Consider the following 23,030-nt stretch of genomic DNA (forward strand, 5'->3'; position numbering starts at 1 on the left):
TCCAGTTTTCAAGAAGTAGGAGGAAGAACTGGAGGTGTGTTTCAAGTGGCAGAATTTCAGCCTTGAGCAAAAAAAGACAACCCAGAGCAAGAAGCCCTGACCAGTGTTAGCACAGAAAACAAGCAAAAAAAGTTTTTTAAAAATGGAAGGAGAAAGAAACAAGTGAAAGGATGGCACGATGAGGGAGACAAACACAGAAGATGGGATTTTTATAGAACTATCATCTAGGTTTTTTTTTTTTTAAAGAAATCACTGGTATGAAAAAGTCAGAGGAAGAAACAAAGTACTACTCTAGACTGGAATACTTTATGGGACATCATAAACTAATTTGAAAAGAAAACATAAATACAATAAAGGAAATTGGACCACAGAGTGAATAATCTAAGGAATATATTGAGGAATTATTACTCATTTTGTTAGGTGTGATAACTTTATTTTTGTATAATAAAATAGACTTTAAAAATTAGTGACCAGTGGGTGCCAGTATCTCATGCATATAATCCTAACTACTCAGGAGGTTGAGATCTAGGGGTCTAGATTCAAAGCCAACCTGGGCAGGAAACTCTATGACACTTTTATGTCAATTAATCACAAATAAAGGCTGAAAGTGGGACTGTGGCTTAAGTGGTAGAGAGCTAGCTTTGAGCACAAAAGCTCAGGGGCAGCACCCAGGCTTTGAGTTCAAGCCCTAGTACTGGCATGAAAAATACTGACCATTTTTTAGATGTAACATATGTAAGAGTGAAATTTGTTTTAAAATAATTCAGCAAAGAACAGAAGAAAAGAATAATTGGAACAGTCAGAGCAAGTCATTTTTATCTTGTCAATTGCTGAATCCAGGTAACAGGTTTCTGGAGACTCATTATATTTTTCTCTGCACTTTGTTACACACACACACACACACACACACACACTATACAAATATACACACACACAAATACACTCCTTCTCCCTCCCTCCCTCCCTCTCTCTCTCTCTCTCTCACACACACACACACACACACACACACACACACATACACACAAACACACACACGTAATACCACACTTAAATTTGGGCACCAGTGGCTACTGCTTGTAATCCTAAATACTCAAGAAGCTGAGATCTGAGAACTGCAGTTTTAAGCAAGACTACATCTCCAATTAACCTGCAAAATGCTGGGCTGGAGGCATGTTTCAAGTTGTAGAGTGCCGGCTGTGAGCAAGAAGGTCCAATGAGAGCGAGAGGCCCTGACTTTAAGCCCTAGTACTGGCAAAAACATAATAAAAAACAAAATAACTAATAATTCCTAGTCTCACTGAGAAAAACTGCTGTCATCCTCTGGGTCTATGAGGACCTACTCCATTTTGGCTGTGTCTCCCTCTTATCGTTCTTCCTCTGCCCATTCTACTCTCAACCGTTATTAGATCATCCTGCTGCTCCTTGGAAATGCCAAGCAGATTTCTTCTCAGGGCTCCTGATCTTACTGATCCCTCTCCTTGGACATTCCTTTCGATGAGAGTAACATTACTGACTGCTTCATTTCACACATCTGGCCAAGAACCACATTTTCATGGTCCTCCATCACCAGTCCAGATAAAATCAGATTCCCAACACTTGTAGACAATCCCTTAACTGGATTTATTTTTTTCTTCCTGGCAGTCATTACTACTGAATGATTGGTTTGCTTACTTGTCTGCCTCTTCCAACTCAAACACCAACTCTAGGAGAGCAGGCCCTTGTTTTATTTAGCATCTGTGCCAGTGCCTGTCACCTAGCAGTGGCTTGATATTGGGTCAGTGATAGCTTGGAAGCTCAGAATGATGTCAGGATGACCCACCTGTGAATCCTCAAGGAACACCATGTGCTACACTGACCTACATGTGTCATATGGTCTGAAAGTTCTGGGGGATAAAGATGATAACATCTCCCAGACTCTGCTTGTCTTCAGGGAGGGTTTGTTTGCACAGATGCTGTGGGGCTATTACCTGGCTCCTGTTCAGACAGATGAGTTTATAAAGGGGGTGGAGCCCTCCTCCAGCTCTGTTTTCTAACTCACCTGTTTCCTGTCGTAGGGCATCCCTAAGTTCTGTTTTCTTATAGCTATTGAGGAAAACACAGGAAACCTGGTTGGTGAGAAAATATCAGAGCCCCACCATGTCTTGGGAATTGAGTTCTTTTTAAAGAAAAAAACAAAGGCTTTTGGAAAGTGGAGATATGGCTCAAGTGTATAGCATCAACCTTGAGCAAAAAAAAGCCAAGTGAGTGTACATAGCACTGAGTTCAAGCCCCAGTATGGACACAAAAAAAGAATCAATAAAATGATGAATAAATCAACAAATAAACTAAAACTATATTTTTAAAGGCCTTAGACCTTTTACAGACATTATAATTTGGCACTGTGATGGGGTGGTTTGTACTGTGGAGGGAAGGTTGGCTTTCCTTGGGACAGTCACGGACCTTGGGTGGGAAGTGAGTCTGAAGGTTCTTCCCTATAAGGAAGCTTGTCTCTCCATTTACTTTTCCTCTAATCCCTTTCTATTGTCCCACTGGATACTTTCTTGTCATGCAGCACAGGATAAAAATGAGCTTGACCCATGGCATACTATGGAAGCCTGTTGAGGGAGTCTTAGGTGGAGACCTCACTTATTTCTCCTATAGTACCACAAGTTTTAAGGGACCTTGGCCACTAACTTTGCTGAACAGTTGAGTTATAGTGTTGCATTGGGCCAGAAAGCACTGGGGCCAAGGAAAAACTTTTGTAGGCCCTGAGGGGGATCCTTTATTTTCCCTTGAGGGAAAAGATCATGAGGGAACTGTATTCAAAGGAAATCTAAATCCTGAGCCCATTTTTTGAGTTTTGAGTTTTCCCATGTTTTCTTCTACTAGGTTTATGGTTTGGATGTTGTGTGTGTGTGTGTGTGTGTGTGTGTGTGTGTGTGTGTGTGTGTGAGTCCTGTGTCTTGAATTCAGGGTGTTAGCCCAATGAGTGCGCTTCCGATAGCTTAGCACACTCCTTCCCCTCTCCACAGCTTAGCATGGTCCCTTCCTAGGCAACACGAGGCCCATTTAGTAAAGGCAGTAAATAATCAGCCTCCAACCCCTCTTTGCCTTTGAGATGGCACTCCTCTGGGGCAGCTGCCACCAAATAAGACAGCAAGAGCCCCTTAGAGTGACCTTCAGATCTGGGCAGCTGCAGGGTCCCTTATCTACTTACTTGGGCAGCAGCCACAAATCCTAGCCCACCATGATGAAGTCCCTGGCCCTCATGTCCACACCAGGGTCTCCACCTCCCAGCCCTTCCTAGACCCTCCTAGACCTCCTAGGTTATATAGGTCACCTCAGACAATAGCTGGCATTTCTTCTCACTCCTCTCTTGTGAGAAGGGGTCTTGCTGGTGCCTTTACCGGCAATAAACCTTTTCTTTGTACCTGGATGTCTGTGTGGTTTTCTGGCAGTCTAATATATTCTAACACACAATCTCACATTCTTGTTTTTTTCTTCTTCTCAAGGCTGGCACTCTACTACTTGAGTCACAGCTCCATTTCAGGTGTTGACTGGCTAATTGGAGAAAAAGTCTCATGTACTTTCCTGCCTGGGATGGCTTCAAATCACAATTCTCAGATCTTAGCCTCCCAAGAGCTAGGATTATAGGTGTGAGCCACCAGTGCCTAGGAATAGTTTGTAATTTTAAATGAATCTGGATAATCTAATTAGAATATATTTAGGTTTGCTTTATAAGATGTCATTGTAAGGCTGGGAAGGTGACTCAGTGGTAGAGTGCTTGCCTTGCATGCATGAGGACCTGGGTTTGATTCCACAGCACCACATAATCAGAAAAGGCTGGAAGTGGTGCTGTGGCCCAAGTGGTAGAGCACTAGCCTTGAGCTGAAGAGCTTAGGGACAGCACCCAGGCTGAGTTCAGTCCCCATAACAAAAAAAAAATGATGTCATTGTAGCCCATTGCCCAAATATTAGTGTTTTCCCCCCTTTGAGCACCATTTATTGAACAGTCTATCCCCTCCTTGTTTGTGATGCTTTTAAAAAATCTGTATTCATTGTGGCTGTGTGTATGCATGCACATATTCACACATCTGTTTGTGGACTCTGTTCTGACCAATTGACCTATGTATCTATTCTTATACTGTATTATTTTATTTCATTTATTTATTTTGCCATACTGAGAGTTAAACTCAGGGCCTTGGCGTTGTTAGACAGGTACACACACACACACACACACACACACACACACACACACACACCATGCACACACCAGTAGAATGGAATTAAGAGTATAAAAGCATCCAGGCATTGATAATTCACACCTTTAATCTCACATACTCAAGAGGCTGAGATCTGAAAATCAAGGTCCAAAGCCAGACTTGGCAAACAAATTGAGAGACTCTTATTTTACTGAGGGTTCAAGCCATTTGCTTGGGAGGTTGGGTGGGGGGACGACAGTCAAAGGGCTTGAACTCAGGGCCTGGGTACTGTCCCATGAGCTTTTTGCTCAAAGCTAGTGCTCTACTACTTGAGTCTTAGCTGCACTTCCTGGTTTCTGGTGGTTAAATGCAGATGAGCCTCATGGACTTTTCTTGCCTGGGTTTGCCTTGAACTACGATCCTCAGATCTCAGCCTCCTGAGTAGCGAGGATTACAGGACAACTTAATGGAGGAAAATAATCTTTTCTGTAAATGATTCTAGGACAACTAGATACATAAAATGATGTTGGACAACTTCATCTCACTATGTACAAAAATTAACTCCAAATGGATCAAACACAGTGAAAGAAAAAGCTATTAGTCACTTGGAAGAAAACACAGGTAGTAAAACTTTCTGATCTTAGCTTAGGCAATGGTTTCTTATGTAAGACACCAAAAGTACAATAACAAAAGAAAAATAGATAATTGGACTCAAAAATTAAAACTTTTGAGCTCCAAAAGACCCCATTAGGAAGTGCCAAAGGTAATCCAGTGAATGGGAGAAAATATAAATATAATGTATATGGTAAGACACTCAAGTACTCAAAATATATAAATATATATATGGTCCCAGCAATGAAAAGGCTGAGGCAGGATCACAAGTTTGAAGATAACCTGGGTTACGTGGGGAGATACAATCTCAACAGAAATACTCTGTATACCTATATGAAAATAGAACAATCAAACTTGTTGAAATTGTCTTAAGAAGGGAGAAGTGTTTTTATGTGGAAATGTCACAATGAAATCTCTTTTTACAATTAATGTATGCTAATAAAAAAAAACAAACAAACAGCTGGATCCTAGTGGCTCATGCTTGTAATCCTACCAACTCAGAAAACCAGAAGTGGAGTTGTGGCTCAAAGTGGTAGAGCTCTAGCCCTTGAGCAATAGAATTCAAGGACAGCACGGAGGCCATGACTTCAAGCCCCAAGACTAACAAAAAAAAAAGATAAGCAAAGATTTGAATAGATATTTCTCAAAAGAAGATACACAAAAGAAAAAGTGCCCAAAATCAATCATTAGGGAAATGCAAATGAAAACCACTATGATATCATTTCACACCTACTAGGATAGCTATAATAAAAAAGGACAGACATGCTAGGTAGTACTGGGTAGGATGTGGAAAACTGGAAACTTCAGGCACTGCTGATAGAAAGGTAAGAATGGTACAGTCACTGGCAAGAAGCATGACAGTCTCTCAAAAAGTTAACTTGGAGTTACCCTATGAGATACAGCAATTCTGTTCCTAGTTTTATACCCAAATGGTGTAAAAGATATGGTTATACAAAAACTTGTACATGGCTGAAGATTAACTCAGTGGTTTAGTGCTTGCCTAGCATGTTCTAGGACTGAGTTTCATCTTTAATAAGCAGAACAGAAATAACTTGTAAATAGATGAATATAAGAGAGCTATTCATAATAGCCCAAAGTAGAAACAACCTGAAGACCCCTCAAAAGATGAGTAATTAAATAAAATGTGCTGTGCACACACACACACACACACACACACACTATACATATATATATATATATATATATATATATATATATATAAGCCCTTGAAAAAAGAATAAAACATTGATACAACATAAACCTTAAAAACAGTAGATAAAACAAAGTTGCCACAGACGCTTTAAATTGGTTGACTTCTTTATGTATAATGGTATAATGTCCGGAATAGACAAATAGAGAAAAAGGGGATTGGAAGAGGGAAAAGAGAAAGAGAAGAAATACTAATGAGTGTAGCTTTCTTTTTTGTTGTTGTTGGTAGTGGGGCTTGAACTCTGGGCCTGGGTCCTGTCCCTGAGCTCTTCAGCTCAAGGCAAGCGCTCTACCACTTAAGCTGTAGGGGCACTTCCATTTTTCTAGTGGTTAATTGGAGATAAGAGTCTCACGGTCTTTCCTGCCCGGGTTGGCTTGAACCGTGATCCTTAGATCTCAGACTCTTCAGTAGCTAGGATTACAGGCATGAGCTACTGGTACCTTGCTAGCTTTCTTGTTTAACATGGTGAAAATGTTCTGGAATGTTCTAGTGATTATGGCTACACAACCTCATCAACATGCTAAAAACCATGAAATCCCAGGGTTTTATTGTTTTTGTTATTGTTATTTGTTTCTTTTGTAATGGTCCTGAGCCTTGAACTCAGGGCCTGGGTGCTGTCCCTGAGCTTCTTTTTGCCAAAGGCTAGCATTCTACAACTTGAGCCACAGCTCCATTTACAACATTTTGCTGATTAATTGGAGATAGAATCTCACAGACTTTCTTGTCTGGGCTGGCTTTCAGCCTCAATTCTCAAATCTTAGCCTCCTGAGTAGCTAGGATGACAAGCATGAGCCACCAGTGCCCAGCACACAATCATTTTAATGTATGCTAAAATAAACCAAGACATACAATAAATCTTCTTTCCTGATTAAACACTCTTTAAAACCTAGACCATAAAAGATCCTTCCATTACATCACAAGTCATGCTACTTGCAAAGATGAGACTGGGATGATCATGCTTTCAGGTCAGCTTGGGCAGAAAAGTTCCTAAGACCGTTTCTCACCCAATAGCTGGTCGAGGTGACACAGCCTATTATCCCAGCTATGACAGATGAAAAGTGTAAAATAGGCATGCCACCAGGCAAGAAGTGAGACTCTATCTCAAAAATAACCAACATAATCCAGGCACTAGTGGCTCATACCTATAATCTTAGCTACTCAGGATACTTCAAGCATCAATGAAACCAGACTGGACCCTTTTTTGATCCAATGCTGTCAGAAGAAATTTACAGTGCTGAGAAATATAAATCAAAGCCTGACTATAAAACACAGGGTGGTAAAATTAGGAACTTTTAAAAGAAGCTCTGCCAGAAGGATTTGACTAAAATAGGAGAACAGGGAATCATGGTTAGAGTTGCCATAGAAATTACCCTGTTGCAAATATTTATCATGTGCCATGACACATCTCATCGACAGTAGAAATGTTCCAGTGATACTATTTTTTAACAGTGATTCTATTTTAAAATGTACTTGGGCTGGCCTTTTAGGCTTATTTTTTCAGAGACTAAAGCCACTTGGCAACATGGTATCCTGTGGTTTGTGTCAGTCAGCTTCTGCCATCAACACTGCCAGGGGCAAGGAGACAGTCAGGTGCAAGGACCTCAACTTGGGATAGTATGTATTTGTAACAAAAATAGTAAAAAAAAAAAAATGATAACATTTTAGAAAGTAGGGAAGGGTGCTGGGAATGTGGCTTAGTGGTAGGGTGCTTGCCTAGCATGCATGAAGCCCTGGGTTCAATTCCTCAGTACCACAGAAACAGAAAAAGCTGGAAGTGGCACTGTGGCTCAAGTGCTAAAGTGCTAGCCTTGAGCACAGAGATGCTCAAGGACATTGCCCAGACCCTGAGTTCAAGCTCTAGGACTGGCAAAAAAAAAAGTTTGGAAGTATGAATTAGACAGTGCCAATTTCTTTCATCCCAGCACTCTATAAACTATAAGGCTGTCAGTGGCTATGGAACACATTTTACCATGTCTTGCTAAAATTCAAACAGCTGTTTATAGATAAGAGCAGTTACATCGTCTCTTTATTTTATTTTTAAAATTATCTTTAAGTATTTATACAAAGGCCATTTAATGCAATAAAAAAATTCATAGTTTCTTTTCTTAGATAGCTGGGAGCACATTGATTTACCCATCTGCTGTGGATCTGTTAGTTTATACTGTAGGGTTTTGTGAGATTGAGACCTTTATTTTTGTGACTTTTGGGGGGGAGGGGCCCAAGACCAGACTTGAACTTGGTATCTTACAATTTTGCCCATTGGGTAGCACGCTACCAACAGAGCCATACCTCCAGTCTCTCATTATGACTTCAGTGCAGATTACTAGAATTCCACATGGAAGTCTTTGAGCCTGTCACTGGCTGCTCACACTGGTGACTACTCACGAGGCTGAGATCTGAGGATTGCTGTTCAAAGCAGGAAAGTCTTTGAGAGTTTTATCTCCAATTAACCACCAAAAAGCCACAAGTGGAAATGGTACAGCTCCAGCCTTGAGGAAAAAAAATCTAAAAGATAGCACTTAGGCCTTTAGTTCAAACCTCAGTATTGGGGCATACCAAAAGATAAAAAAAAAAACCACACACACAATAAGAAATGTACTCGTTATCTTGCCCGTGTAATTGTAAGTCCTCTGTACGGTATTCTCACAATAAAAAATAAAATAAAAATAAAAAAACACAGATGGAAGTCCAACAGGATGGAATATTACAAGTAACCATTCAGAAAACACAATAATATATGTAAATATTTTTTAAAAGAAACAAGTTAGAGCCAAGTTGCGTTTTTGTTTGTTTATTCCTTTTTGTTTGGAGCTGAAATCCAAGGTCTTGTGCTTTACCTGTGAGTTATACACCAAAGTTCAAGTCTCCTTGATTGCTTCCAGTGCTGGGGCTTGAATTCATAGCCCCATGTTCTTGCTTAGCTTTTTACACTGAAGGCTGCACTCCACCACTTGAGCCACACTTCTACTTCCATCTTTGGTCTTAATAGAGAATTCCCACTGTGTGAATTTCTAGATTTTCTTTATCTTCTTTGTGGATTTTACACGATTTTTAAAGTTGTGACTAGTTTTGACTTGTTGATCTAGTTAAGATTAGATTATTCTGAGCTTTATTTAATAGGAGTTTCTTTGACAGCTATAAAGGAGTCTTTTTTAGAGTACAATCTTGTATAGCAATAGCTTGCTACACTGACCTTCTTTAATGTCTTTTACAAAGGCAAGCTGTCCCTGCCATTTGGCTTCTGAAAAATAACTTATTCAAAAAAGCTTTTAGCCGGGTGCCAGTGGCTCGCACCTGTAATCCTAGCTACTAAGGAGGCTGAAATATAAGGATCATGGTTCAATGCCAGCCCGGGCAGGAAAGTCTGTGAAACTCTTATCTCCAATAAACCACCAGAAAACCAGAAGTGGCACTGTGGCTGAAGTGGAAGAGTGCTCACTTTGAGCAGAAGACCTGAGGGACAGCGCCCAAGCCCAGAGTTCAAGCCCCATGACTGACCCCACCCTCCAAACAACAACAACAACAAAAAACAACTTTTGAAGCACTTGGAAAGTTCTAAGGGAACAAAGAATTTCTGTTTTCTTGACCAATATTTGGCAGAAAAATACATCTTTATTCCAAATTTCAACAAGTAGTCTTTTTTTAAGTTGAGATAGAATGCACACATCAAATGATTCATCTACTTAAATTATACAGTATGCTTTCACATATTCATAATGGTTATACATACAGAGATAGGTTCTTGTTATGTAGCCTACACTGGCTTTGAACTCACAATACTCCTGCCTTGGGTTTATCAAAGATTGGGATTACAGATATGGGCCAACAGGCCTTGGAGGGTCTAGTCACTAGGAAAAACACCCTCCCAGAAGAAGCATATATAATATAGTATTTCTGTCTAATATTTGCTTTTACATATTTGACACATTTTAAAAGAAATAATACATCTGTTTTTTCTTTTAATTTTCATGATCAATTTTGATATTTTTACAATATAAGGCAAGTTTTGGGAAACAAATAACATGTTATTAGATTGCCCCAGTAAGATATGAGTTTATCTGACAGCTCCATGCCTGCAGTTGATCCAGGAATCAATAGGTTATAAGTTACTTGCAAACAGTATAGTTGTTTACTTTAAAAACTCAAGAGAGGGCTGGGAAGGTGACTCAGTGGTAGAGCACTTGCCTTGCATGCCTGAGACCCTGGGTTCGATTCCTCAGCACCACATAAGCAAAAAGAAAAAACTGGAAGTGGCGCTGTGGCTCAAGTGGTAGAGCGCTAGCCTTGAGCTGAAGAGTTGAGGGACAGCGTCCAGGCCCAGAGTTCAGGCTCCACGACCGGACCCCCCCCCGCAAAAAAAAAAAACTCAAGAGAATAAACTTTGAAATTGCTAAGACTAATAGAGTTCAAGTGCCTAATACAAGGTAAGAAACACAAAAACCTATTTTCCTGTATAATAACAACCAATTAGAAAATATAAAGTAGAAAAGATCTCAAAACACTTATTGAGATATATAAAGGATTGTGTGAATAAATGGATAAATATATATGCACATGTTCCTGGATGAGAAAATTCCATGTTATAAAAATATTATTTACAATTTAAGTGGAATGTTTTATGTGCTTCTAGTAAAAATCCTACCAGATTTGGTTTGGAACTTCCTCAAGTTTCTGAAACTTTCTGAAATTGATCTGAACAAATAAACTAAAAAACGACTTGACAACAAGAGGAGGAGGCATGTGCATGAACATGTTTGTATGTACACACTGATCCTGTGCTTTAACTCAGGGCCTGAGCCCTGTCCCTGAGCTTTTGTGCTCAAAACTTCAAAACTAGTTTTCTACCATTTTGAGCCACAGCACCATCTCTAGCTTTTTTGGTAGTTAATTGGAGATAGTCTCATGGGTTTTCCTGAGTGGGCTAGCTTTGAACTGTGATCCTCAAATCTCAGCCTTCTGAATAGCTAGAATTATAGGCATGAGCCACCAGTGCCTAGCTATTGGCACATATTTTTTAATAAATTATTTTCTCTCAGAATTAAACCGAGGCTCATGTTTCTTCACACGTATGAACTAATTTTGGTGGAAGGTCATAAGAAATACATTAAATACACCATATAAAATATTATATAAATATCTAAGACAATATAAATATATATTTTTTCTTATGTAAATATATAAGAAAAATATACCTCCAGAAAAGGAGGAAAGGGTCATGAAATAGTACATTAGAGAGAACTTTGGCTCTAAATTAGTAAGACCTCAGTTTGAATGCTAGTTATATGTAAAATTGTACAGTTTGGGGCCAGTTACTCAACCTTTAGGAACTTCCATCAACTAGGAAATGAACATGATGAAGCTGGCAGTGTCACAGGGCTGGTATCAGCAAACAAATGTAAATATGATCATGTTGTTCCTGGTATGCAATAGGTACTTGACATCAGGGTAACTTATTTCTGGTGCAGTCTTATGGCTGCTTCTCTTCTGACCCAGGGTGGTTATGTGAGATCAAGAAAAATGGACTAGCCAGGCACCTGTGGCTCATGCCTGTAATTCTAGCTACTCAGGAGACTGAGATCTGAGGATCACGGTTCGAAGCCAGCCTGGGCAGGAAAGTCTGTGAGACTCTTATTTCCAATTAACCACGAAAAAACCAGAAGTGGCACTGTGGCTCAAGTAGTAGAGCACTAGCCTGGAGACGAAATGCTTAGGGACAGCACCCAGGCCTAGAGTTCAAGGCCCACGACCAATGAGAGAGAGAGACAGAGACAGAGACAGAGAGAGACAGAGACAAGAGACAGAGAGAAACAAAGAGACAGAGACAGAGAGAGACAGAGAAATGGACTACACTGTGGAAACCTGTGCCAGTCTCCATGTTTCTGTTGAGTCTTTTACTTTGTGAGCACCTATAATTGCCTTTCTTATGTCCAGATAAGGATCCCCAAAGACCACCAAGGAGCCGATTCTGATGCAAGTACATACGAGTTATTTATTTCAAGCTCGAGCCTGGACTCACAACCGTCCCTGACACAGCGAATCAGAGTTGAGAGCCCAGACCCTTCCTCTAGCAGGGTTTTTATAGGGGTTTTAGGGACTTCTATGTGTCATTGCAACACTTAACAAGTCATATCAAACCACTAGAAAATCATAAAATAACTCTAAAAGATGATTAGTGTAACCAGTGGTGGGAACCTAGCAGGTACTGGGGGTTGGCTAGTTCATGGAGTTGATGTTCTTCAAAATGATTGGCTAAACCAGATGGTCTGAGCGGCAACTGAGTGGTCTTTAACTTGCAGGAACGCCTGGAACTTTGAGTTTTTCCTGTTATCTGCTGATTAGCTGTAGTAGAATTTACCATAAAGGGGGTTATTCGTGGAATTTGGGCTCAAGAGGATGAAGGGGAGTTGCTGACACATTTCCCGGACAAAATGGAATACAAACCTAAAATTGCTATATTTTTTTCAGGCTTCACACCTTCTCTTACCTTTTCTATGTGGAGCAGTATAATGGGTAGATGAAATAAAGGAAAAGGGCTGTACACATACTAGTTCTCAGGCCCAAAAGGAAAATCTTACATTTGAGGGATTCCCAATAGTAAGCCACAGAGTAATAAAGCAATAGTCTGATCGGTTTCAGTTTTATTTTCATAGAAGAAATAATGAAACTCTATTACTAGTTCAAATTTATCATAATTGAGGGAACCATGTCTTCCTGGATTAGGAAGCCACAATTCAGTTCTCTAACTTATGTGGAAGACCTCAAACTATAAAGGTCAGGTCTTTGAGGAAACAAGATCACCTTGTAAACAAAGCGTCTAAGAAAACCAAAAGCTAGCTGGGCATTGGTGGCTCAGGACTGTAACCCTAGTTACTCAGGAGGCTGAGATCTGAAGATTGAGGTTGGAGGAAAGCCCAGGAAGGAAGGTCTGCCACTTTTATCTCAAATAAACTACTCAGAAAAAGCTGGAAGTGGTGTTGTGACTCAAGTGGTAGAGCTCCAGCTTTGAGCAAAAAGAAGCTCAGGGACAGTACCCAGGTGTAGAGTTCAAGCCCCAGGACAAGAAAGAAAGAAAGAGAGAAAGAGAGAAAGAGAGAGAGAGAGAGAGAGGGAGAAAGAAAGAGAGAAAGAGAGAGAGGGAGAGAAAGAGAGAGAGGGAGAGGGAGGGAGGGAGGAAGAAAGGAAATAAAGAAGGAAGGAAAGAAGGAAAGAGAAAGAAAGAGAAAAAGACAGATAAGACAGGTAGGCTAAAGCTAAATAGTAATGGTGCCACTAAGGTTTGGGAGAAAGGGGCACAGTGTTTGTTCCTTTCTCATTACTTCCATCAGACAGCTGGCTAGAGTGATTCACAAGACTTCTAAATTGGGTTTGTTACCTCTTGTACCAGTCAGCCCTCCCTGGCTCTTCCCTATCTCTCTGCTTCCCTCCCCCAGATCTGAGTCAAACCCTTGTGAGAGGATACCATTGTTCAACCCTGATGTATTAAGTCCTTTCTGGCTTAGTTGGTTCCCTTTCATATTCTACATCTCTCTCTCTCTCTCCCCCAGTATTCCTTCCCCTGTCTTCAATCAGTTCCCTCATGGATTTGTGGGTTTAGTAATAGAGTAAGTGGTTCTTGTTATATGACATTCAGCTCTTGGGTTTCAGAGAGGCCATATTCAACTTTATATTGGTCAAACAATTTGCGCAGAGCACTGATGTATAGTGAATGGTACTTGTCCACGGTGTCCTTGCTGGGATTGTCAATCTTGGGGACTGGCAGGGGCTCCCCAACTATGGAGAAGAATAAGAGACAAACATTAGAGTTCTCACCATGATTTGCACTACCTATAGCTCACTGGAAGCCACTGACCAGCCTTTATCCTTCCTTCATTTTTCTCCCTGCTCCAGTTCCATCCTGGCCTTCATACTAATGATACTAATGTGACAGCTGTTGGACTCTGCCCCATCTGTGAATAGTCACAATGATTATGTTTTTAGTGGCACTCTCCACTCTGTTTTCAACTCTACCTACTGGAATTCCCTTTGCACTCCTGCTGTGAGCCAGTTCTGCATGAGAATAGAGGTTGAGTTGGGATGAGGAATCAAGAGCCAGGGAAGTGGGAAAGCTCACCAACAGTGGTAATTGGTCCATTGAAAGGCAGTAAACCCCAGGATCCACGAGTGAGTCCTCGGCCATGGAAGGTACATAGGTTTAAACCTAATATAATCTTGCTTATTCTCTGGTAGCTCGTTTGAAACAGCCGTAACCAAGTGCCTTCAGGGAAGGTCTCTTGTTTGTAAATCTCATTCTCCCCAAAGGAATAGGAAGGGACAAGGAACGCCCTGCAAAGAGAAGCAACACATGAACTCCCCCAGGACATAAACCTTTTCAAGGCAAACATATCCCCTCACACCCACCTGCCCCACAAAACTCTCTCTGAGGTGGGTAACTTATCCACCTCTCTATTTCAGAACAAGATCACAAGCACCTAATCATCTCTAGCCACAGGTCCTATTCCTTCCAAGTTCTATCCTCCCACCTGAATTCTGAGAGGAGCTGCTCTTCCTTGGCCTTACCATGGGAAAAAAACTAATTTCAGGAAACTTAAGTAACTTTAATGTGCTCAGCTTCTAGAGTGAGCTTCCTAAAATTCTGTGTAGACACATTACTTTTCACTTGAATGCCCTTCCAGCGCTCCCCACCATGCTCCTTGTTGCTTAGCGTGGTCTTTGTGCTCTAGCCTTCCCCATGCCACCAGCTGCCCCTTTCCCCTCTCACAACCTGTTTAACCATGGTACGTATGCTAAGATCTCTCCCATCTGTCTGTATATCTGATCCCTCTGCCAGGAGAACTCTCCTGTCTTCACATGACAAAGTCCATTTTGTCTTTCCAAACTCGGTTCTGATTTTGTCCCTTGAATAAATTTTCTTTGACCACCTTCAAATCTCTACCCTCTGATGCTGCTGTGGATGAGGTAGCCGTCAGCCAGTGCTTCCTTCTCTCCTCTCTCCTGCCTTTATCCTTTCCTGGCCCTGAATCATAGGCATATACCTACTCCTCAGATCAAAAGGGGAGAATTGTGTCATATTCATGTTTGAAACTCCCTAGGGTGACATGGGATATGTTACAGGTCCTCTCTTTTGTGTTGATTGGCAATAACTACTAAAACTACAACTCACAGTGCAGCTATCACCCCCTGTGAAACTTCTACTTTGGTTTCCCCAGTGGTCATTCATATAATCTCCTTATCACACTTCATTCATGAAACACCCCAGAGAAACACAATGGATTTTTAAAAGATCTCGGTGGAATTCATGGGGCTTAATTTTTTTTTTTTTTAGCAAGCAGACAATGATCAATAACATAGCATATAAATGAGTGAAATAAAACCCAAATATTATGTAAGAAGATAATAAGTTCAACAGAGAAACATCGGGTGGGGTGGTGGTCAGAAAAGACCTTATTGAAAAAAGCTGCTCTGGATTTGAAGGAGGTAAAGGAAAGAACCAAGCACTTGCTTGGAGGAATTATATTCCAGGCAGAGGCAAGACCCTAAGGCAAAAGTGCATGGCTTGCTGGGAACAGTTAGGAGTAGTGTAGCTGTGATGAGTGAGCAAGGGTAAGAGGAGGGAGAGATGAGATCAGAGAAGTGGTTGAGAACCAGCTAATTCAGGGTCCTTGTAAGGAGCCGTTGGAGCATTGTGAGTAGTGACATGACCTGACTCACATTTAACAGAATTATTGTTTGTGATTGAAATAAACTTTCAGAGGCGGAGGCAGAAACAGGAAGGGCAATTCACAGTATTTTAACAATCCTGGAGAGTGAGGATTAAAGTGTGAACCAAAGAATGCGAGTTGAGGTGGAAAGTAGTTGGGTTCTACATTTATTTTGTAATGCTATGTACATGTATCTGTCTTCCACATTGAACTGTTTCTTATTTGTCTCTATTACTTGCAATATTTAGGCATGACATACAGTAGCTGTTTGATAACTTCTGAATGAATGTGTGCTATTTTTTTCCTAACCAGATTGTATTCTCTTTGGGGGCAGATCTCATTCATCCTTGCAATCCTCCCAGCACCTACCCACTTCCTTCTTTATGTTTGGGAGGTTCTCAAGACCTTTTAGTGAACAGGTGGATAGAGCAAAGCCCCACTCCTCCTGAATCCTCAATCTACCAGAATAAGGGGCATTTTTTCTGCTCTTCCCTCACCAACTTGAAGAAAAGTGCTCACCCCTAAGGCACAGCATGAGAGGTAGAGGGTGAAGGGAGGGACCTTTTAACAAGCTTTTCTGGGAGAGCCCCAGAACTTCAAGACATACCCTGTCTGCAGTGCCAACTTTACAAAACCTTTACGATTTTTGAGAATGAGAGTAGTATTTCCTGGATAGCACAAGAGGGCTTCCGCAGCTCCACCTACCACAATGACCACAGCATTGCCTAAGCCATTGTGGGTCAGCTTGTATGTCACAGATGACTTAGTTACTGGAGACAAACCTGTAAAATCAGAGCGAAGTGGTAGAATAAACTTTATCTGAACATTGTAGAAGTTCTTCCAAACTCTTCATTTTGGTGATATGTCTTTGGCTCTAAACCAGGGATTAGCCCTAGCCTGAGTGCCTTAGGGACAATTGTTTGCCTTGTAGATCTGTGCTACTATAGCAGAGATGTACTGATTTCCTCTGCCTACTTCTACTATAACCTCCTACCTTCCAGATCCTCAGACTTTAAGCCCACCCTTCCCTCTCTGTCCGAGTACTGTAGTCATCTTCCATTCTGTCTGTACTGAGAGCACTGGAGACCCTCTAGAGTTTTCTCCTCTAGGGGTTGATCAGGATGAGCCATCACCAACGTGTTTTCTCTCTACAAGTGACCTGCCAAAAGAGAGCAATTTGCTGTGGTTTGGGAGACTGTAAGCAGATATGGGACCCTGCCCAAGCTAGATTGCAATGTCATTGAACAAAGGCATATAAGGGACACCTTGTTTTTAACAGCACTCACACAGTTTTTAATCACTTTGATTTTGGTACCCTGGGTATTGTATATACATTTATCTGAATTAGGGAAGGGAAGGGGAACAACAAAATGGTGAGACAAAGGACAAAGCGAATCAATACAACAGCAATACTCATAAGACAATATGTTGGAAATGATCTGTACAACTGGGGGAGGTGAGGGAGAGGGAAAGTGGGAGAAAACTGAGGGAGGGGTAACAAGCTTAATGTACTTACTACCTTACTAATGTAACTGTAACCCCTCTGTATATCACCTTGACAATAAAATGTAAAAAGAAAAAAGAATAAAAAAGAATACCATTTTTGCCAAATGCTTGTGGCACGCTTCTCTAATCCTAGCTACTAAAGAAGCTGACTTATGAGGATCCTGATTCAAAGCGAGCTTGGGCAGGAAAGTAAGTCAGCCTCTTGTCCAATTAACAACCAGAAAGCTGGAAGTGCAGGTGTGACTCAAATAGTAGAGCACCAACTTTGAGCAAAAAAGGATAATGCTTAGTTATTGAGCTCAAGCCCCAGTACTTGCAAGCACACACACACACACACACACACACACACACACACACACACACACAATCATATTTTTGTCCTCTGCTCACCTTCTCTACTGAGATGGCAGAAATTGCCTCCAAGATCCAGCCATTGAGAGAGACTCCTGCACCAAGTCCATGCCAACTTTAGAGGAGAGCAAAAGCAGCCTCTGGGATTCTAGTGGCCCCACTGGACCCACCAGATAAATGTATCTTACCTTTTTTTTTGTCAGTCGTGGGTCTTGAACTCTGGGCCCAGGTGCTGTCCCTGAGCTTTTCAGCTCAAGGCAAGCACTCTACCACTTGAGCCACAGTGCCACTTCCGGTTTTCTGGTGATTAATTGTAGATTAGAGTCTCACAGACTTTCCTGCTTGGGCTGGTTTTGAACCTCAATCCTCTGATTTCAACCTTCTGAGGATTACAGGCGTGAACCACTGGTGCCCAGCCGGTTGTATCTTACCTTTTTATATTTGGCATTGGTGGTCTTCTGTTGTCTAGAAGGACAAATATTCATCCAGCAGAAGGATATGTCTCTCAGTGCCATGGCTTGAAGCCTGGCATGAGGAAGTTGTTCAGGATTCTGAGGATACCTAGCCTTTATTCTTTGTCATCTTTTACAAAGGTGAAGAGGATTCCAGGAGATAGTCACAGACAAAAACTGTATAGATTAGCTGGTATAAAAGACTTTTGTCTTTAATATATCCTGGGACAAAGGATGCGGCAATAAATCATCAGTTAGAATAAGTCAACTGGTTTCCCAGAAAAGAATCTGGCATTTCATGCCTGATTTGCCCTGCATTTGTGTTTAGTACTTGGTTTTCGATTTTTGCTTTGCATTTTGAATTTGATCCTGAATTTGGCCCTCTGATTCACCTTGAGAGGAATCCTGGCAACTCCTTGGAACTGGCAATTCTCAGGCAACTCCTCTTCTTCCCAAGTAGACTCTGCCTCTTAGATCGTTGGCAGAGCCTGATGCTCAACACATACTCTTGAAACTGACCCTATGTGTTTGGAAATCACTTTTTACCAAGTCCTACTTTAGCAAGGAGTGATTGCAGGGCTGATCTGGGCTGGAGTGCTGAAGTAGATTACAGAATAGAATCTGTATATACTCACCCAATGATATCACATAGTCTCGCACTAGGGGGATCCATAAGATCCACTTCAAGGTTGATAAAAAGGGAGTGATGGATGGGAAAATCTGGGAGAAACCAGTGGCCTCAGTGGCAAAGTTGATGAAAACACCATGAGAGAAAATGCCATGGGGGTGGTTGCCAATGATGTAGTTGTGTTTGGGAGAAAGGTCATGGGTCTTCACCAGCTGTCAGAGGAAGATTGAGTCAGAGCATTGACCAAGAAGGAATAATGGGATGTATAGACCCATTTCCCAGCAAGCAGTTCCTAAATCTATGCTCATTGGACTGTCATCATTTGTCAAAGGATTTCCAGATCAAGAGGCTGACCTGGGATCGACCCTGTGGGAAAGACACTATCTATTAGATTCCCCACCTGCCCATCTAAAGTTTCTGCTCTGAATTATGCTTCTGGGGCTTGATCTTCACTGATTGCCACCAAAGCCTTTAAAATCATGGAGCTCAGTAGGGAAAGAAAGTCTGGGAAACAAGGACCAAGGAAAAGGTAGGCACCTTGAAGAAAGGTGGGCACCAAAAAGAAAGACGATCACCTTTATTGGGAAGTAATTCTGGAAATATTTCCAAACGGCCCAGTTTCGTGCCCAAGCTGAATGCCTACCACCTGTAAGAGAAGAAAAGAGAAGTGCAAATGGGCCATTGCCAGTCCCTCTACTGTCTGTGGTCCTCAGGCTACAGGAACAGGCTCCTTCTCAAATCTCAGAGCCCTAAGTACTGAGTCCAACCCCCAATATACAGGAAGCTTGTGTTCCTCTGGGAACCATGAAGGCTGGAAACTATCCAGGCATCAGAGGAACACTGCTCATAGCCCTTGACCCCTTATATATTTTGAAGCAGCCTGGCAGAGACCTTTGTCTGGTCTTTTGCCCTTCATTCAACTCCTTTTCTCTGTGGTTAGATAGGACCACCATTGTGCCCCCTCTTACCTTGATTGTGAGTGTTCCAATCATAGAAGAGCCAGGCATAGGTCAGCACAGGCAGGAGCCAGTATTTAGTGAACAACAAGTAGGGTAGAACCAAAAGGGAAATAACTCCTGAGGAGACACAGTGGATTGATGCCATTCAGTCCCTTCCAAATTTTTTGGCACACCTCTCATAACCTCCATTTTTCCTGTGCTTCTACACTGAAGGAGTGGAGCAAAGCTGGTGTGGGGTACTTCTTTCCTCCTCTCTTACCCCTTGAATAGCCCTGCGGTGATCTGGGTTACCCTCTGATCTGGGTCCTTTGTGTCAGTGTGTCTGTGTGTGTGCACGAGCATGTGCACACGCGTGCATGTGTGTCTGTATGGTGGAAGTACTAGGGCTTGAATTGCAAGCCTGGATGTGCTATTAGCTTTTTCACAGCTCCACTTTTTGTTTTACACTGGTTAATCACAGATAAGAGTCTCACAGAGTTTCCTGCTTGAGTTGGCTTTGAATCTCAATCCTGAGATCTCAGATTCCTGAGTACCTAGGAATACAGGCAGGAGCCAGTGGTTGCTAGTAGTTCTGGGCCCTCTTGACTGAGATCTCAACTGAGGAAACAGAAGGCCCATGAAGTTTTCAGCGCAAGTCCTCAAGTCGGATAAAAAGGCAGCAAAGCTTAGCAAGTGAAAGGGCAGCACTTTGGGCTGATTATCCCCATTCTGGAATCTCAGGAAATCGTTTCTAAAAACGCAGCCCTTGTTTGTTGAACTGCTAGATTCATATATTCCAAGGGGAGATGGCTTGCCTATAATGTGCAGGCTGTTTGATGCTGAGAAGAAAACATGGATTAGAAACTGCTTTGCTATGGTTCTATTTTGTCCCTTTCAAAATGTTACAGAAGTTCAGAAGGAGAAAAACGTATCTCTGTTAGTAAAGGGACTCTGCATGCTGTGTGATGCAAACAGAATAAATAGTACAGCCCTGGGAATTGGATTCCATTTTTATTTTTATTTATTTTTCCCATGCTGGGGATGAAACGTAGGGTCTTGTGTCTACTACACAAGTACTGAGCTACATCCTCAGTTCTAAACTCTATTTTAAAATCTGTTTATGAAAGAGAAAGGCTAAGTGTAAGGTCTGCTCCTGGATGGCCAGCAGACTCCACCCTCCTCGCAGCAAAGTCTCTGCCTAGTACCTGCGTTACCTAGGCAACTGGCACCTGGAAGAGGTCAACATCTGCATCCGCTGAGGTCACATCTGAATATGATGTGGCCACACCTTTCTCCGCCCATACCCTAGATAAGGCCTAGCCCAGGCCCAGATGCCCTCTTTCCCAGCCACATGGAGGGCCAACATGGCCTGGTGCCAGCCAGAACGATGAATAAACCTACCCCTTACCTGAATACCACGTGCTTGGTGTGGTTCTTACTCGGCTACCTCTTTTTAAAAACCTAACACTAAGTACATGGAGAGTGCAAATAGTATAATTCTTTAGAAAGACTAAGTCAAAGCCTAACAAAATAAGTACTAGGAAATGGGTACTTGCAGGGAAGGAGTTGTTAAGGAGAGAGGGGTAGAAGAATGAATGGGGAAAATGAGTAGAATGCAGACAAAAATGCGTTATATATGCCATAGATCTGAAAAAAGTAAGGGAAGGAGCAGGTTGAAGGGAAGATGAACATTTTGGAGGGATGACACAGATCAAGATGCATTGCATACATAAACTGCTTGTTAGATGTAACCTAAAATTAAGAAAGTGAGAAAGGAGATGAGTGAGAATGTTAAGAGTGAGACATTGGGCTGGGAATGTGGCTTAGTGGTAGAGGGCTTGCCTTGCATAGTCCTGGGTTCAGTTCCTCAGTACCACATACACAGAAAAAGCCAGAAGTGGTGCTGTGGTTCAAGTGGTAGAGCACTAGCCTTGAGTAAAAAAAAAAAAAAAAGCTCAGGGGCAGCACCCAGGACCTGAATAGCCCCAGAGCTGGCAAAAAAATAAATAATAAATAAAAGGGTGACACTGATCAGGAGGCACTCTATTCATAAACTGCTTTGTTGAATGGTAACTCTTTTGTACAACTACGTGTGTGTGTGTGTATGTGTGTGTGTGTGTGTGTGTATCAAAGAAGAGCCACATTGTGGTAAAAAAGGATTTTCAGAGAAGAAACTCAAGTTGCTTTCCACCAAGTATTGCTTTAAAAAGTCATTACATGGCTAGGTGCCATGACTCACCCTTGTAAGCCTAGTTACTCAGAAGGCCTGAGCAGGAAAGTCCTTAAGACCCTTATCTCCAATTAAGCACCAAAAAACAAACAAAAAAATAAAGGAAGTTGAGTTATGGCTCAAGTGGTAGAGTGCTAGCTAGCCTTGAGTGAAAAACCTCAGGGACTGTTCTCAGGCCCTTTGTTCAAGGCCCAGTAATGGCATGTGTGTGCGTGTGTGTGTGTGTGTGTGTGTGTGTGTGTGCGCGTGTGCGTGCGCGTGCACACACACACACACACACACACACACAATTATGCCATGGAGTGGAAGAAACCTTGGAAAAGACTTGAATTCTCCTGTAGAGCTGGCTGAGATTGTTGCTATAAGCATGCTAATTAGGAAAGAGTGATGAGTGGAATTTTATGGGAAGGTTGCCATAGTAAAAGCCCTGCTGCCTCCGACCTTCCTAAAAGAGAGGAGCACTTTTGTCAGTTGCGTTTCAAAAGAAAAGTCAGAAAAGGTTAAATGAGAGTCATTACTAATTAAAGGTAATTCAAGTATATAATTTCTTTTATATCTTGCTTCAAATCAATTTTGTTTAACTCCTCAGTGTTGATAACTGTGCCTGGCACCCAGTTGCTTGTTCAGCTGAAAGATAAATATGTTTTCTTTTTTCAATACTAGAGAAACAAGTGATTAGTCTTTGTTCAGCATGAATAGAGTCATTTAATGTGATATTTTAAAAAGCATAGATGGATTAATTGTGTGTCTTTTGTTTCATCTACCTCATTTATCCACCAGTTCTAAGGCCATCTAGGAGCCCTTACATAGGTAAATATTATACCCCTTGTGGAACTGATTGGAACAAAGTTGTGGTCCTTCAGGAGACTCTAAGTATCCTTTGAGGACAAGCCTTCCAGATCCAGCTGGTATGAATGACAGTGCAGTGCACAGTGACAAAAGTGGATTTAAAGAGCTAGAAAAGAAGGAAAGCTAAAGATCATGTAAGGGATCTATGACATAAAGCAAGGGCATGTGAGGAAGCTAGGATGGATACTGAGCATTCATATGTTTGATACTCCTTTAGATATTATGACCTTGACACCAAGAGATGGTTCTAATATCTCTTGGTATTGTCACGTGAGACAACTTGGAGGGAATTATCAAAGAGGAATTTCATGTGTATAGGCTCCTAATTTAATTTGTATTGAGGATGGCAAAGACATCCAATAGATGTTCGTTGAT

General features: G+C 41.6%; 1 protein-coding gene across 1 annotated transcript; it reads right to left on the reverse strand.

Annotated features, from left to right (window-relative positions):
• Positions 1-13,568: 13,568 nt before the first annotated feature.
• On the reverse strand, positions 13,569-19,742 carry Dgat2l6 (diacylglycerol O-acyltransferase 2 like 6). Its single transcript, XM_042694883.1, has 6 exons — positions 19,607-19,742; positions 19,214-19,284; positions 18,646-18,850; positions 16,309-16,483; positions 14,114-14,325; positions 13,569-13,773 (listed from the first exon to the last, which is right to left on the reverse strand). The coding sequence occupies exons 1-6, from the start codon at positions 19,740-19,742 to the stop codon at positions 13,619-13,621; spliced, it is 954 nt and encodes a 317-aa protein (XP_042550817.1). The 3' UTR covers positions 13,569-13,618.
• Positions 19,743-23,030: the final 3,288 nt, after the last annotated feature.

This window comes from Dipodomys spectabilis, unplaced genomic scaffold, assembly GCF_019054845.1.
Source record: "Dipodomys spectabilis isolate Male_0828 unplaced genomic scaffold, ASM1905484v1 ptg000176l, whole genome shotgun sequence".
NCBI classification, from domain to species: Eukaryota; Metazoa; Chordata; class Mammalia; order Rodentia; family Heteromyidae; genus Dipodomys; species Dipodomys spectabilis.